Source organism: Thunnus thynnus, chromosome 10 (assembly GCF_963924715.1).
Source record: "Thunnus thynnus chromosome 10, fThuThy2.1, whole genome shotgun sequence".
Lineage (NCBI taxonomy): Eukaryota > Metazoa > Chordata > Actinopteri > Scombriformes > Scombridae > Thunnus > Thunnus thynnus.
In genome coordinates this window covers 20,667,421-20,685,247 of record NC_089526.1, presented here as the reverse complement: position 1 = coordinate 20,685,247, position 17,827 = coordinate 20,667,421, and the positions used below count along the sequence as shown (strand labels likewise).

The 17,827-nt window shown below is 39.2% G+C and overlaps 1 protein-coding gene across 3 annotated transcripts in view; it reads right to left on the bottom strand.

The window, feature by feature from the left end:
* col14a1a (collagen, type XIV, alpha 1a) overlaps nt 1-17,827 on the bottom strand; it is a 148,281-nt gene that overhangs the window by 70,225 nt on the left and 60,229 nt on the right. For all 3 annotated transcript variants that reach the window (XM_067602026.1, XM_067602027.1, XM_067602025.1), the window contains exons 22-25: nt 17,124-17,273; nt 12,479-12,595; nt 2,971-3,117; nt 746-820 (exon numbers count right to left, since the gene is read on the bottom strand). In XM_067602026.1, coding sequence (XP_067458127.1) covers nt 746-820; nt 2,971-3,117; nt 12,479-12,595; nt 17,124-17,273 — 489 coding nt within the window. The remainder of the gene's footprint in view (nt 1-745; nt 821-2,970; nt 3,118-12,478; nt 12,596-17,123; nt 17,274-17,827) is intronic.

The window sequence follows — 17,827 nt, the reverse complement described above, 5'->3', positions numbered from 1 at the left end:
CAGATTTCCTTCCAGGTCACTGCTGATTGTTTGGAAACTGAACATAGTTTGCAGTTGTGTACAGAGTGCTGTACATAGTAACATAACAAACTTACTCTAATTGCTAGATTATTTTTTCTTTTCTGCTCTCAAAAGCAGGAAAGAGCAGCATGAATTGCGTTGCCAAGAGTGGTGGTGATCACTGTTTTAAATTTCAGCACGACTAATTTGTATACTTTGGTTACATTTTTTCCTAATCAAAATCATTTCATTTTAAGTTTCTGCCAATACAGTCCCTGATCCAATTTCACAAACACTTGAAGTGGATTCAAGTTTGTAAATGCAACAACTGAATAGCTCTGCACAAAAAATAGGCTTTTTTGTTTATTTATGTTTTATTTTAACAAAATATGAGAGTAAAGAAACTAGAAATATCATATATTTCAGATTTACAGATACTGTATACAATATACATCCAAAAACCAACATGAGCAACCAAAATTGGTTAAAATAACATTTAAATCACAAATCAACTTAAAGTGTTGACTTTTTGGGCTCACTTTTGCTGACCTCATGCAAGTATCTGTTGCAACAAGTTACTAAATTATAATGCTTTTCATCAAATGATACATCATTTTGGTGTCAAGTTACTGCAGTTACCATGAGAAGTAATCAGAGCGCTATAAAGATTACCTGAAACATTAGAGAAGAATAATATATGAATGAATGTGTGTGTGTTTGTGTTTGTGTTTAGCTGTTTGCTCACCTTCTTTAGCGGGCGGGATGGTGGGAGGGGGCTCTGTGGGAGGGGGTTCAGTTGGAGCCTGAGTGGGTGCGGGCACTGGACACACACACACACACACACACAGGGAAACAAGATAAGGTCATCGATCATCATGGCAGTGACAAGGGGCACCATCATTATGTTTATCTGCCGACCACACACACACACACAGTCAATAAGCTGTCAATGAGAGACAGCAGTAGCTTGTTCCTATTAAGCTGAAAGTTTCCTAATCCTCTCCCTGCCACCGACAGTCGGGTTCTAGACATTTACAGGAGAAAGATTTCTAGTGCAATCTGTATTTACAACCTATAGGTACATGAGCAATCCAGCTGCTGTGTTTTGTTGTACCTATCTTTGTCTCCATCACTGAGCAGTCACACAGCAGTCAGATTACATCTTTCTGCTTTCTTTCTATACAACTATCCTCCGTTCCTTCTATAAGTTGGGGACAGCAAAAGTATTTTCATCAGTCTGGTATCTGTCTGACCAGAGGCTGTTTTTTAGAGTTAAAAAACAGCCTCAGGTTGAGGTATGCCTCAGTGCCAAGCCAATTACTTTGCAGAAAGCAATAGGTTCTGTCAAACCAGAGCGCAGTGAGTAAATCATGTTGGAAACATCAGCGACTGCCCACAGAAGGAGCACATATGAAATTAGATACAATGTTCTCAACAGAGATTTTCTTCAGCTTTTCTTCAGCTTCCAAAGTAACTTTTTGGGGACAAAACTAATAATTTGTAAATGTGTTTGAATCCGTCATGAACTTTTCTGTTTAGTGGTACATTGTAGCAGAGAACCACCTCATTACAGTTGTTGACGTACTTCCTCTGTCTACTGTTTCATGTCTTTATTGTTTCTTTGTCAATGTATCTGTGGATAGTGTTTGAAAGTAAGTAAATACAAGCAACATACGTGCTATATTTACTATGCTTAAATAACATGCTACTTAATTATTGTACTTTTTACTCCACTACATCTGAGTGACAGCTATAGTTACTTTGCAGGATGTGAACATCTTATAAAATGTTGTACTGTTACAGAATAAACTACTCAATACTATATCAAGTAGTTAAAATTAGCTCCATCTCAACCAGCTTCATCATTAAACTTTAATGTTAATGCATTTAATAACGACCCTTCAATATAATACCTTCATCATAATTTCAAACTCTGAAAGGAGCCATTCTGCATTAGAGCTGCAACGATTAGTGGCTGGAATGATGAGTCAATTGACAGATAATTAGTTGTCATAACTATTTTGATGATCAAATAATCATTTTGAGTCAATTTTTAAGAGAAAATGCTGAAATTCTCTGCTTCCAGCTTCTTAAATGTGAATTTTTTCAGGTGTCTTTATAACGGTAAACTGATTATTGGTGGGTTATGAACTGTTGGTCAGGTCAAAGCAAAACTTTTTTAGTTGCATCTTGGGCTTTGGATGACAGTTTAATCGATAATGAAAATCGTTAGTTGCAGCCCGATTCTGCACAATGAGCACATTTATCTATCCATCTATCTATCTATCTATCCATCTATCCATCTATCATCTATCCATCTATCTATCTATCAATCAATCAATCAATCAATCAATCAATCAATCTATCTATCTATCTATCTATCCATCTATCCATCTATCTATCTATCTATCTATCCATCTATCCATCTATCTATCTATCTATCTATCTATCAATCAATCAATCAATCAATCAATCAATCAATCAATCAATCAATCAATCAATCAATCAATCTATCTATCTATCTATCTATCTATCTATCTAGCTATCTAAACTCATCAACTGACCAATGAATTGCAACAGCAGCCTCAATCTTCACAGACAGAGAGAGAGAGAGAGAGAGAGAGAGAGAGAGAGAGAGAGAGACCCAAGTAAAGAATGCTGAAGGTAGAAGAGACAGTGTTGGACAGATGTTAGACAGATGTAGAACGTGTCTACAGGAAGGGGCGGATGGAGAAAAAGACACTTAAGGACAGATGGAAATTATAATTGGAGAAAACGAAGAAAGGGGTGAAAATTGAGAGAAAAGCAGATAAAGGTTTCAGTGAGACTTAACTTCCTTAAAAATGTTGATGAAAAGTTGAAAATGCAACTCAAAGATGTTCCACTTAACTGTTTTGTCCTGAGTGCAGAGGCATAGATGAGAACATAATCATGAATATATACACAATATAGAAAACATTTGAAACATACGTGTCATGTCAGTGATGGAGACAGCAGGGCCCTCCATTTCCTGCATCTGGGTGTGAACGCTGATCTGGTATTGGCTGCTGGGAGTGAGGTCATAGAAGCACTGTCGGGAAGCCCCACCTCCTAGGCTCACTTCCTGCCTCTGGCTATCTGCACGTAAACAACAAAACAAATTACTCAGAGTAAAAATGTTCCAGTGATCGTCCTGGAGCTCCTGTTTCAAATTAACATTCTTTGCAGAGCCCACTTTCACTTTTTCAGCTAGTTTCTGAATCACATTTGAGCATGGGAGGAGATTAGTATAATCACATTCTTTCAGAGTTGCATAATAAGCAGCTTTACTGGAAGAGTCAGTGGAAAAGTGCCTTGCTCAAGGGTACATTAAGGCTAAGACTCACTACTCTGCACAGACAGACTCAGCTCATATGGGGATTCAGACTCATCTTGCCTCCAGAGAGGCTATCTGCAACATGTAAAAATAACAAAAACTTAATAAAAGTAGCAATAATATTACTACTTTATTTTGTGATAACAGAAGGTAGGATTTAGACACCTTGGTGAAGTTGCATCTTTGGTTGATCCCCAGACTTTCACAGAGAACCAGGTTCAAATCAATTGTGATACATCAATCTCATCAAATCTCTGTCAATTTTATCACAGCTTAGAGTGTCATTAAAAACAAAAACTAGTGACAAACTAGTGAAAAAAGGTGACAAACTGCAAAATGTGCAGCTCTACTCATCTATAGCACCAAAAGAAACAAAAGGTAATTAGATGGTTCTGAAATTAAAAAGACAGTAGGAAAACAATATTATATCCACAGAAAAAGGAAATGAATCACATTATTGATTTCTTTCCTTTTCTCAATTTCCTCTGGATTTCACACTGCAAACACTTTCACTTTAGTGTTTATTCTGGAAAGCTGTAGAGGGAAAGCATCGTATATAACAGAGAAAAAGACTGAATGACAATTTATGTTGGCAGGCAAAAAGAATGGAAACTGGAAACACACATACACACGCACGCACACACTAATAGCTGTCATTTGTCAGTTTCATTAGTCTAATTCTATTTCTTAATGTGTCTCTCATCTCGGAGACTGACAAATTAGCTCCTCCTCCACACAGGAAACAGTCATAGATAATAAAATTTCGGGAAACAGCTGTCACTGAGAGGCTTCACTTTTCCATCTGAGAAGGTGTTTAAGCAGCTGGTTGGCTCTGCGTGGATTAAACCAAATCTCTGAACTCCGGCTAGAGTATCCAGCCACTGCTCAGATGGAAGGGAGGGAGAGACAGAGATTAATACAAAGGAGAGGAAAGGAAGTGAAAAATCTTCCTCTTACTTTTTTGCTGCTTTTCTCTGACATTAAAAGGTGTAAACATGTCACTTACTGTGCATATTTCCTTCGAGTAGAACTGATTTTATTTATGTCTCAAATCTGTACATTTACCAGCCAGCACTTCAGCTTCCGATGTATTTTCATCACTACAAATCCATATTAAAACAGAACTACCATCTGATTTAGGCTTTCTCACACAGGACACTCTGATTTGCCAAAGAGGTGCAACTAATAATGTTAAAGATGGCTGCATTTCATTTAGGCGCGCCGCTGTCATTGTTCATGCTGCCTCACTAGTGGAACAGAGTCATCGTTGACATTATTAGTCACACCTGTGTTTTCCCTGCTGTGACAAGTCAAAATGTCCTTTTATATCTTGCTTAATGTACAGCTTAGTTTACACAGTCTAATAGAAGCAAATAACCCATTAAATTAAGAATGTCATTGAATACTATTAATGGATTAAATTATATATATTCGTGCAATATTTTTTAGGTTAATGTCAATAGTTTTTAAACTTTCATAGTTTTTATCAAAACGAGTGCATTTATAAGATTACTTATACTTATTATTTTTCAATAACATATCTATGACTTTTATAACATAGACTAGAGCCTGATGAATGCATTAATAATCTTAATTTTAATGAAACACTTCTACTGTAGTAAAGTAGCTCTTTAGATGGCCTATAGTCAGTTATTTTCACAGTGGTTTGTATCACATTGACGTCCAATTATGCAACAAATTAAACGTGATAAATTAATTCCTCCTTAATTCTGATGCTACAGGGTATTCTAACTTCTATTCAGACTGACACATTATTGAGTGCATTGTATGACGTTTCATTATGCGGCAGAAAAAGTAGAGAAAACCATCTTTTTACCCTGTGTGTTTTTTTTCCAGAGCTCTCTGTGATATGATCCCCTACAGCACCCACAGAGTAGTCTCACTGGAATTAATGAGGAAGGCCACATTTTTTGTCCACAGAGCTACCAGTGTGAAAGTCCCCGTCCTTAAAATGTTAATGCAAGTGCTACAGGATTTAAAATCAATTGAAAGCAGTAGACTTTCACCGTGTATTGTCATGTACCCATACCCATTATCCTCTCAGAGGTATTGTAAGTGAAAACACATCAGAGCTGCATCTGGTTCTGCTTCCTATGTGACCTTTTGACAGATACTGACATTTAAAAAATAAACTCAGAAAAAGGTTTTCCCACTAAATAATAGATAAATAATCAAAAGAATAAGACAAAATCTAGTGTTAACAGGTTCATGCTTGCACCAAGTAAAACCTTACCTTGTTAGGGATGTCCAGAAATCTATATAACTATATGTAGTTGGTTGCATAATGCAAACAAACACACACAAACAAATAACTTCTCTTCTGAATAGCTCTTCTCTTCTCTATCTGAAAAGTACTGAGAATGCTGTCAACAGTTTCAACAGTGTTTTTTACTGTAGGTTTTATATGAACCTCTGCTGCACAATCAATTGCCCTCTGAGGACAAATAAAAATAAAACTTGAACTTGAAGTTGTTCAATATTAGTAGACCAGCTCCAAAACAGTCTCTTGTCAGTAGAACAGATTCTACAAAGGCTTTGTAAAGGTTTTTATGTTTTAGACACTCGGTGAAAAAGGACAAAATATAAAAGTGATGAAACTGACTGACTTTTTTTCTTTCAGTGATTGATTTGATTAAAATTGATTTTTTTATTAGAGCTCCTTCTACCTTCCCTTATTCTTTTCTTCTTCTGCCCCCCTTTTTACATTTATTAACTGAGTGAGCTGTCCTAAACAGCCTCTAAAGGTCATACTCTTTGTCTTTATTCGTTTTATTCCTGACGAAATGACATGAGAAATTCTCAAAGCAGTTTTCTCCCGTGTTGTTTATTGGTGAGAAATCATGTGCATATCATACCTCTCTGCCTTTCTGCAAAGACAGAGATTGGAATGACTAAATATCCTTCACAATGTAAATCAATGCCTTGTGAAAATGATAGAAATATATAACACTTTTTTTCTCAGATGCTCATATCACTATGAATCCAGATGACTGTGAAAGGTATACTATACATATAACTAATACACATAACACATGACACACAGATATGTATCACACACACACACACACAGACACACACACACACACACACACAAAGTCCTGAGTCCTCAGCTGTCATGTCTTTGTATTAATAATAAATGGAAGAGATGTTTTCATGAGGAGAGACAATAAATCTGTAAGGAATTCTAACAAAGTCAAAAGTGTGACCTGGGTGATGCAAGCAACCTGATAAAGAGACCTGGCACCCAGCAGTCGTCTCCTTTTCATCTTCTCACCTAACCGTGCAGGTCATGTATGTCGTTAGGATTAGCTAGCATCAGCGCCAGTTGAGGCTGGTCCATAGAGGCAGAGGAGGTTGATCCTCCTTTTTTTTGAGAGGCAAAAAGGAGATCGAAATATTAAAAATTTGGTTGAAATAAACCATTACAAATCTCAGTATTATTTATAAAGTATTTTTTCTCTGTTCTTTGGAAAAAATCCATTACTGAAATTCTGTTTAAAATGTTTCAACAGCGACACCTGCAGGGCGGGAGGAGAAAGGGCAGTGTGTGAAGTGGAGGGGGGAGACAGAGGAGGACGGGTGCCTGCTGTCCTCCGCAGGGCGGGATCTCTTACATTGGACTTAATGTATTTCTTTTTTTTTTCATGCTAATCTGTGATTGGCCATGACAGGTAAAATGATGCTCCAAGGGAGGCTGTCCTCCCTTACCAATCAACAACCAGAATGCAACATCGAGTTGGTCCAATGATAGTTTCCAGATTTCATCTCCAATTCTCTCCACTGTAAGGCAGAGTAGCAGTAGATAGCTCCTTGCGTTAGTCAATGCAACAGCTGGCTTGTTGTAGCAGCCTGAAGGACTCTTTATACATCCATGGAAGGACTGTTAAAGACTGTTGTTAAGCTAATGGGAGAAATTATCAGCGCAGCAGCAGCAGGACGCTGCCGGGAGGCTGGAGAGAGAAGCAACCGGAGAAACAACCAGGAGAGTTAGTTTGTTGGTCATTGTTGCTAATGATATCAGACTGGTTAAGCAGCAGCCATAAAGTTCTGTTAACTAACATACAAGATGACCAACAGTCACAAATGGACGTTATGACATGAATACTTCATCTCCATGAAAGAAAGAAGAAGACATCAGATAACGTCAGATACAGCTTCTCTCTCTCTGTCTCTTTGGTCGCTAATTTAATTTCTGATGGTTAAATGTCTCTGTGGCTGTTGTGTGAATTTATCTCCTTAACAAGAATGCAGCAGAGATCATATAATGTGTTGTGGGTAACGTTAGTTTGCTTGTTGAAGTTACAGTGAGCTGTCTGGACTCATTCATTGTTTTTAATTGAGTGGTTGTTCAGTCACCTGTTGATGTGTGATTAGTGAATGAGTGCAGGAGGTCTGGCTGCTTGCCTCTAACAGTTTCTTTAGTTCGTTTTTAAGCTGAGTCGTATATTGAGTAATAAGCTTAAAGTAATTAGAATAAGTGTAATAGTGTTAACTAGTGGTGTAACGGATTGTAGTTGATCCGTGATCCATACAGATCGCCCCCCACGGTTCGGCAGGCATATGAACTGTGGATTAATTACAAAGTAAACAAACTGCTGTAAGTACAAGTCATGGACAGACAGCATGTCGCTAATGTTAACAGGGATTTTGAAGAGCAACGATCAAACCAGCATCTAACGGGTCCGATGTGACATTTGAGTTATGTTTACCTGCTGTTTAATGTGCTGCAGCTGAGCAGCTAATTAGCATCTAGCTGCTAACTGACGTTAGCGGTGAGTGTTTGTTATCATCAAGCTTTGATGATGCGGACAGAGGCTGTTTCATTCACTGTTTAAAAGAGGAAGGTTTCATGCCTCATGTTGCAATAACTGAGCATTGAATATTTTCTATATTTTATTTTATTTTATTTTATTTAAACATTGGACATCTTAAATGTTGTTTTCATTTAAGACCATAGGCAAAAGTTCCTTGCTGTTTCTGGCTGTAAATGTGTTACAGAATAAATAGAAAACAAAGTTTTATTTGTCACCCCCCTTTTTTCCGCTGATCCTAATAATGATCTGATCCGTGACTCAAATCCGTGATATGTTCTGAACTGTGAGTTTTGTGTTCATGTTAACACCCCAAGTCAGCTTTGTAGACTATATTTTGTATGTCGTGCACATAGATCAGAGTGTGTAAGTCATGTATTTGATACATGCATTAGGCCTAATACTTTCTGATGTGAACCTACACTTTTAGATCTGTGAATGTTTTTAGTGTTCAATCTTTCTTGTATTCAGCACTGATCTGAACCTGTATCACATCATAAGCTTTGTGCTACTTTATATATTTCTCTATACTAAGAAAATATATAGGAAACACGTGTAAATCATGTGATATGTTGTCTGTTTTTGATGAGATCATAAATTTGTTGTCACGATAGAACAGTAATATAAGTTTGAATTTCACTTTGTTGGTAAAATGACACATTTGATCCACTCCATGGCTAAAATGAGCACTTCTTTATTTAGAGACAATATGTATATGCTAAATGTCTTTAAAGAAGCAGCCTTTTCACCACTCAAGCAAATTGTTTTATTGGCATATAAAATTGTCCCCCACCCCTCCGATTTCATCAGGTGGGACAATGATATAGTTTAATGCGTCATGTTGGTTTTCCTCCTGTCCTCCCCAATTTTTTGAGTCACCAGCCGCCACTGATCAGCGTTCACCACCTATGTCAATAGCCTCATAACCCATCGGTTGGAGCTATGTGTTGATTACCCAGAGGCTGCATAGCCAGTGCTCATTTCTGCCGGGAGTTTCACCAAACCCCGAGTTGTCAGACTTTTCCAGGTAGGTAGCTACATTTATTTTCCTGGTGGGTGTGTCTTACTAACTTACCCGCTTAGCTTAACACGCTAATAGTTTAGCGCCTCCGCTTATTGCGGGTGATTTACTATTGTACACTTCTCTGATACTTGTGGTTTTTATACTTATCTGACCTGTCTCGCTGGGGTGTTTTCACCTTATTACAACAACTGTGTCAACATTTGGGAAACCATAGTGGAGAGTGTTTTTTTCGCTCCTTGACTTATCACTTGTTTACAGTAATTACCCCTACGGTGTTTAATGTTAAAGTGCTAGTTTAACCGGATTTGTAGCTGAGTGTTTCTTGCTATACTGCTACATCAGTAGCCTTATGGTGTTATAGGTGGCTACACGTGCTGAGGTGCGCTAACCTTGGCAATGTCTGTGTGGGGTAGGAACAGGCTTGTTCCCTCCGTTAGATCATCCTATCCCTTGGGCTACACCCCTTGCTGGTTTGTGACAGAAACTCTGTGCTGAAGCCGATCATGCTCTCCATTTGTGACTCCTGCTTGGTCCCTCTCAGTCCAGAGGATGGTTATGACAGATGTTTCATCATGTCTTGGTATCGAACACCTTGGCAGGCACTGACAGACAATGCTTGCATTAATTGCAGCTGTATGCTGTTTGCCAGGTTTGACAGTGGCGTTGCTGAGGCTGGCTTGCCTCCTTCAGCCTGCACTCAGCCCCCCTTCTGGTTCTAAACGTCACAGGCACACACAGGGTGACGCCTCCAACGCTAAGAAACAGAACTGTGATGAACCTTTGGCTCATCACACTTCTGGACACATTAGCCTCTGAGTTTGCTCAGATTAACACCCTTGTTCTTAATTTACAGCCTGGTGGCCCCTCCACTGATGCTGTCACTGCTGTTTCGGAGCCGTCACCCCAGGCCTGTGATGGGAGTGATGGCCTAGCTACTTCACTCTCTCTTGCCAGTCGGCATGATGAGGATGCACTTTCTGTTGCAGCTTCAAGGAACCTTTTTACGAATCAGGAAGTGGGAGAACAGGAGGAACAGGAGAGGGAGTGCCCCCTCCCCTTGGTGATAGGCTCTCACAGGTCAAGAGCAGACTACTTGCAGGATGCTAAGGCTGGTCTTTCAACAGTTAAGCAAGCCATTCAATTGGCCATCTCATGGCTTGATCTGGATGCTGCCCCTGTAGAGGTTGCTCCCTCTCCCTCTTGCCTTTTTCAAGCTCTCACTCTCACCTTTTTCAAGTGTCCCCCATAACCATCTGCCTTCAAAGTTCCACTCTCTGCACCAGACATTGATGAACTGTCCATGCCCACATTGTAGAATCACTGACGACCTCCTTACTAAGAGCTGAGATATAGCAGTTCACATGGGGTGTATTGGAAACTCTCTTTCGTGCCTTGTTCTGGCTCTATTGCAGACTCTCCAGAGTGCCAGAGTTGATGCCTCAACACAGCCTGAGGGATGCTTTGTTCCAGGCATTCACTTTCATGACCAGAGAGCTCAGAAAACTGATTTCCACTTTGACCTTGGCCTGCAACCAAATGTGGTTTGCCAGTCCCTCTTGTCAGAGTGGTGCAGGAAGACATTGTGCATGCTGCCTGTCTTTCCAGGCCAGATGTTCGGGCCTGCAGCCCAACAGGCCTTGGAGCGTAGTGCGCAAATGAATAAAGTCAGGCAATAGTTTGCTGACTTACACTGGGCACCTTTGTCTAAACCAAGACATCCTGGCACCCTTCCCCCTTTTGGACACCAAGGAATAGGGCACCCAGACACGGGGCTCCTACCAACTGACCCCCCAAGCCGCTCAAGAGGCATGGGAGTCTGACTCCCAGAGTCCAGGCGAAAGCCATTAGGGCTCCTTTCATTGCACCCCTTGCAGATCTGGGTCAGCGTTTTGGGCGCTGACCCCAAGAGGCACCACAGAAGGATAGTAAGTCTACAGCAAGTACCTTCAGCCTCTAGCACCCTGGACAAACAAGGCTTATCTGTGCCACAGTGTTCCCTTAGGCTCACTTACTTCCCGCTGGGAGATATTGGTAACAGATTCCTTCCTCTCAGGCTGGGAGGCTGTGTGGAACCACAGGGCAGTCAGGGGGACCTGGGGTCCTCAGCAGAGGCTCCAGCACATAAATGTGCTGTAGCTGTGTGCAATACACTTAGCCCTAAGACATTTTCTTCCTTTTTTGGAAGGGAAACATGTCCTTGTTTGGTCAGACAACACTTCGACAGTTTATCATGTGAACCACCAGATCCAGCCATTCTTTGCAGGCGGCTCCGAGGCTCCTTCAGCAGGCCTCGCTTCGCCTTGCAAGTCTTAGAAGAATGCATTTAACAGGTGTGCAGAACAAAGCCGCAGACATGCTTTCCTGCCAAAAGCCCCCTTTGGGCGAGTGGAGACTGAACCTGATGGTGGTTCAGATGATCTTGGAGAGGTATGGCAGGACCGACATCATTCTGTTTGTTTCAGAAACATTGACACACTGTCCACTGTGGTTCTCTTTCTCAGAACCAATCAGTCCATTGGGGCAGGACATGCTGGCACACCGCTGGCCGGACTGCCTCCTGTATGCCTTCCCTCCACTTTCACTTCTCATGCTGACTCTTCACTCAGAGTCTCGACGAGAAGATTCTGTAGGAGAAGATTGCTGGGTGCCAGACCCCTTTATCAGATTGTTTGCATCACCCAGGTCACACGTGTGACTTTTATAGTATTACAGTATGTCTCAACCTTCTGCACCATCACGTGATGCATATCAAGGTATTACAAACTATCTCTGGTGGTCATCCAGAATTCATAGAATCTTAGTTACTTCCGTAACTCTTGATTTATTGACTGAATCGTATTCCAGTCACTTAGCTGGCAAATACCTTGTTTCTCACAAGGTGGAACGGTGAAACATGTTGGGATGACTGAAAGTGCACACTGAAATGTTGATGAGAACAGCTGTCAACTGTGTGTCTGTGCATGTGTTCTAGGACTACTGCTTGTAACCCGAAGCTCTGTCTGAAGGAAACTTCTGTCTGAAGATTTTTTGTGTTTTTTTTAAACTGCATTTAAAAGGTGTGATCCAGGCCACATTTCAGAAAAGTTGATGTTGCACTTAATTTGAATTTGGTACTGAAAAGTCAATCAAGTTAGAGTTTGGTGTGAGCCACTTGTCTCAAACAAAAAGTAAAACTAATAAAAAGCACTGAACCAAATAATGAACTAACTTTCACCACTTTTAACAACAGAGATGGCAGAACGTACATGCTCATTAAAATGTACTTACTCAGTGTAGACTGTATGGAGACTCTGTATAATGTAGCATGTAGAAGAGGCTGCCATTGGACACACATGCTATTGTGATGCACCTGGTAGGTTGACAAGCCAGAGACACCTAGGAACACTAGAGAGAGAAAGAGATGGACAGAAAAATGACAAAGAGTCAAGAAAAGTCTCATTGATCACACATCGAGCTGGTGACGGAACTTATCTTTTCACTACATATAGTATTAAAATAAATGCGAAATATTTCGAAATACACATGAAGATTGTACAATCATGTATTTTATTTGAGTATATTTCATACATTCAATGAAGAAAAACATGAAAGCAGAACATCTTCCGTCTAGCCCAAAACTATGTTAATTTATGCTACTTTGCATTTTATGCATGGTGCTTTTAGGTGTCTCTTATTTGAACTGGGATGAATTTAGCAGAGGTATATCATTAAGTAAACTCTTGACATAAATTTAGTCAGTTGGTTATTTGGGGAGTATATGCATATGATACATTATTGAGTGTTAAGTGACACAATAGTGTAAAATGTAATCCATTATCCATAATCCAGACAGCATTAGGACTGGAGTTTGGTTAAGGTTACATTTATGACTACACAGCCATTATGATGCATCAAATAGTCAAGTGGCACTGAACTTGAACTTTCGTCTGAAATGATAGCTGAAAGAAAAACATTTAACGTACTATCCACTTAAAGTGGGAATGATGGAAATCCAGGCACAGTTGGGTAGATTTTTGAACAACGCATAAAGTGCAAAATTAGTGAGGCTTAATGTTTAACTGTCTTGTGGAGAAACAATGAGACACGATGCAGCAAAATGCAAAACACCATGAGCAATTTAAGTAGCTAAAGCTTGTTTGGTAGTGAGATTCTAGTGTACTGGAAGCAAGTAAATCTCAAAGGAGCTACTCTGTCTCTATTTTCCTTTCTCTCTCTCTCTCTCATTCCTTCCCCCCTTGTTAACAGATTTTGCTGATGGTATAAAATAAGCTTGGCTCTTGCGCAAGTAAATGGCTATTTTATGCTGGGACCATATGGCAGGTGCCTTATTTTAAATACTAGTGAATAATGCATATGACAACCCATCATTCCTTTCAATAATATGCAAAGACAAACAAACTCACTCTCATACACTCAGAGAAGCAACATGTACAGTAGCATGCACAGAAGTACATGTCATACATACATATATGAACATATGTGAGCATGTGTATAAGCACATGTGAATGCACATAATGTAGGGACATATAAGTTAAGACTGCTGGGCTGGCAGTTTACTTCCAACAGAATGATTTTGGCATATTCACAGAGGCAAAATGGCAGGTTCAAGACCAATGAAAAGTGTCACATTTGGCTTCGATTTCCAAAGTTGTCCAAAGTTTTGCACAGTCTTGTTTATTGCACCCCAACACTCTGTTACACGCCAAGTGGTCAAAAATGATGACTAAATGGTTTCAGGTCACATATTTTTGTTTCATTTCATAGAGTTAGGATCAAAGTTTTTTATTCCCTCTTTTGAGGAACATCTGAATCACATTTGCCCCCACTTTTGTCTGCAGCAATAATTTATACAAGTCTAAGAAGACAACAAACACATTTTGGTGAAATGGAGCATGGGTTTGCTTGAATTTGCTGGGCTTGCAAAAGTGGAAATACTGTATATAAAGCCAGTTTTGAAACATGAAAACTATGTTGTTGTTTTTTTTACCTTAGTAAATGAGGTAAGGAAAAAGGAAAAGGTGAAAAGTGCAAAAAGAAGAAGAGGGAACTGAGCACTCTGTGTGGTAGTTGCTCATTTTAATTATCCAAAGGTCAGAGTGAAAGGCGTACCATAGATATAAACTATGGTGGACCATATGGAGATACTGCAATCAGTCAGAAATTGCTCTGTGTGTGTGTGTGTGTGTGTGTGTGTGTGTGTGTCTTTGTGCATGTGTGCTGAGGTTGCCAGACTTGAAGCCAAACATTTACACCCATCTGCTGTCCCAACCTCCACACCCTCAGTTACTTTCCACAACACTATGTCTTCTTTCAACTTCTGCTTTTCATTATGTAACCCTTTAACAGTGACTTTAAGTTAAATTTCTCTCTATCTTTGAAAAAAACATATTATTTCCATTTTACGACACTGTACTGATTCTACAAAGTTTCTTGAGAACGGATTGGATGAGCACCCTTCAGCGGTCCTGTGGAAAACTAATTTTACTGCACAGCTGAAGCGCCAACACCGCATTACAAACTAAATAAAATTGCATTTGGAGGAAACAGTTTCATTTCATTAAATGGTCTTCAAGGTACCAATAATGACTTTTTTATGGTACATGCTAGAATGTATAATTTATTGGTGCAAATATGCCAGTTGGCTCCCATGTTAAGGCTGCACTGAATGCAGTGTACCCAGGGAAACATGTCACTGTATCTCCCTTATTAGAATGACAAATGACTGAATGCATCCCCCTTAATAAATCAGACTTCCTCCACTGGAAAGAACGAATATGGACAATGAATTTAACTATGCCCGGTGTAATATGTGAAAATCTAATACATCTGAAATTGTATCGGCACACTGTGAATTGCTTGCATCTAATAGAGTATGTGTTTCTTAATCCCCTCACCAACACTGTAAAATGTGACAAACCATAGGCACAAATAGAAAAGTATGGGAGGAAAATAGCCAAAAATGTATAAAAAGTTTCAATATATATGATTTTTGTACTGTATGTATAGAAATGGGTTTAAAAAGAGCAAAGAAAGTCCTCAAAATTTGTCATTAATTGCCTCACCAGAGACAGACTATAAAGTTCAAATACAGAAAGTTGATAAATCTGTATGTCAGTGTCTATTTTATCTGTGTCTTCTTATGAAAGCGTATTTCATTATGAGAGCTTTATAGAGACAGAAAGGTGTGCAGGAATTGTATTGTTCACTCTACAGGGAGATGATTAAAGAACAGATAAAGGATGGCACATTACTGCAGCACAATTGAATAGAAAAACCTGTGTATCAAAAACAATCCTCTGTTGATTATAGATGATGTGTAAATCACTTATTATATTTACGTATTATTTCTCAACATTTTCCTCCAGAGTAAAAGGAAATTACTTTTCAGAAAAACAAAAAGGTGAAAATCCCTTTTTTTTTCTATGCGCATCAGTGTGCTTGAGAAATTCATTAAAATTAGAGCATGTTTGTTTTCATCCTGCTGGATGCTCCGCCATTTGGTGAGTCCCTTCTGGTGAATCAGACAATAAGCCTAAAAGACAACACTAGATTTTAAAGTACAAGGTGACGCAGCAGTTTTCTGACACACACACACACACACACACACACACACAGGCACATGTTTACATAACTCACTTTTGGGGTGTTTACATAGACTTACATTCATTTCTGATGTGCGGAACAATAATTCTTAAGTGTGAGTTCCACCTGGGACGTTTTGGCAGCGCACCACTTAACTATAACATGCTAGTGCGCTTGAGAAACGGTTTAGAGATGAGAAATCAATCTAAATATCAAATTATTGTCCATATTTCTAAATACTAAAAGCAAAGGGCCTCTACTAATAATTCTATATAAATAAATCAGATTTTACCAGTGCAATGATGTTAGAAACAATGCATCGCAAGTTCATCCCAAATTATATCCAGTGCACACTTTTTAACTTTATCCAGTGCGCTGATGTGAATCAGTAAATCTTCCCATCCGTAACACACACACACACACACACACACACACACACACACACACACACACAAAGACAGTAAGCCCAAAAGACAACAGAAATGTTTGATGATAGATGGTGATGCAGCACTACTTTGAGAGCTTGGGTGAGGGGTTTAAAGAAAGAATGCGCAAAGAGATGCATCTACATGCCCTCACATGTACTGTATGTCTATACAGTTTTCTCTATTTCTCTCTATCACTATGTCAATCTTTCTCTCTCTTGCGCCTCTCTGACAGTCTATTTGTTTTAGATGAGAGAGGCGAGAAGCCAGCATTAGGTCTTGCTGCACCTACTGATACCACATCTATATGCAAAAGGGATTGTTCTCGCCGGCTGACTGCGAAATATTAATATCCTTCTGTCTATCTGTGTGTTTGCTAAAGTCTCAATGGAAATTAAAGCAAATGGTATCAGCAGGCAGTTAATATGCATGTTGTACCTTTCTCACTTTCCTCAAACTTTGTTTGTTTTTCTGCTATTACTGCTTCTGTCTCCTTCTTCTAATAGTCACACCGTCCTTTCTGACAAAGCTAGACGGAAAACTTAAGGAAACAGCGACGTCTCCACTAAAGCTCATTTTGGTATGACTCATTTTGAATTGAGACATGACCTTCCAAAAGGAAATAAGGTTATCTTCAGGGAAAGTTCAATTTAAAATTACATTTAAGTTGTCATTTTTATAAACCTCACTATTATCATTAACAATTTGTCTCATCAAATTAACAGCAAGACAGACTTTTCCATTTACAGTCATGCCAATACTCAATATTACATTTTTTGTCTAGAGTGCCAACAAAAGTTTCATATCTACGAAGGAAAATATAAAGAGTTAATTCCACAATCAGATATCACATACACCATTTAATAACTACTCATACAATGGAAGTATATGATGGGGATGCTTACATGTCTTAGCATTCACTAGCAGTGGTTCACTTTGTCCTGTAGGGTAGGAAGCCGTCACATGAACACTGTACTCCGTCCCACTCAGTAGATTAAGGAGGAGCACGGAGTTCAAATCCTCACCCACTGTTGTCTCCAAAACTGGCCCTGGAACTGAGAAAGACACACACATGTATATGTGAGCACAGGGAGAATGCGGCTGTATTATGTAGGCGTGACACACTACACAAGAATAAAGTTTCCTGCAAATTCAATTAACATAGATTTGTGTTTTTTGTGAGACCATTTTAATCCCATGTAGAATTGAAACTCTCGTCCTTTGTTCGCAACATTATAGATAGCACATTAGTCTTCATCCTTAAAGCTTTTTCTAATGTAGCTAAAATTAAACTGAAATTATACAGCCTGAAAATACTAACAAGTGTTTAAGCATCCAAACAAGGTTTTCTTAGATCGACATAGAAGTCTGTATGTTATATTTTCCCATATTATACTAAACTAGGTCTAAACAAGCTCTATTGTTACACTGCAGTACAAGAACAATGCTGGTTCTCTATTTCCATGTCTTCTGCATGGATCAATAACTGGAAAGGATCCTGGCTTTTTGCCTGGGACATGCAGCTATGGCCTCAGTCTCTTATCACTACACCATGTATTTAGCCATAAAACCTTCTACATTGTTCTCCTTTTAAAATGAATCACTTGGA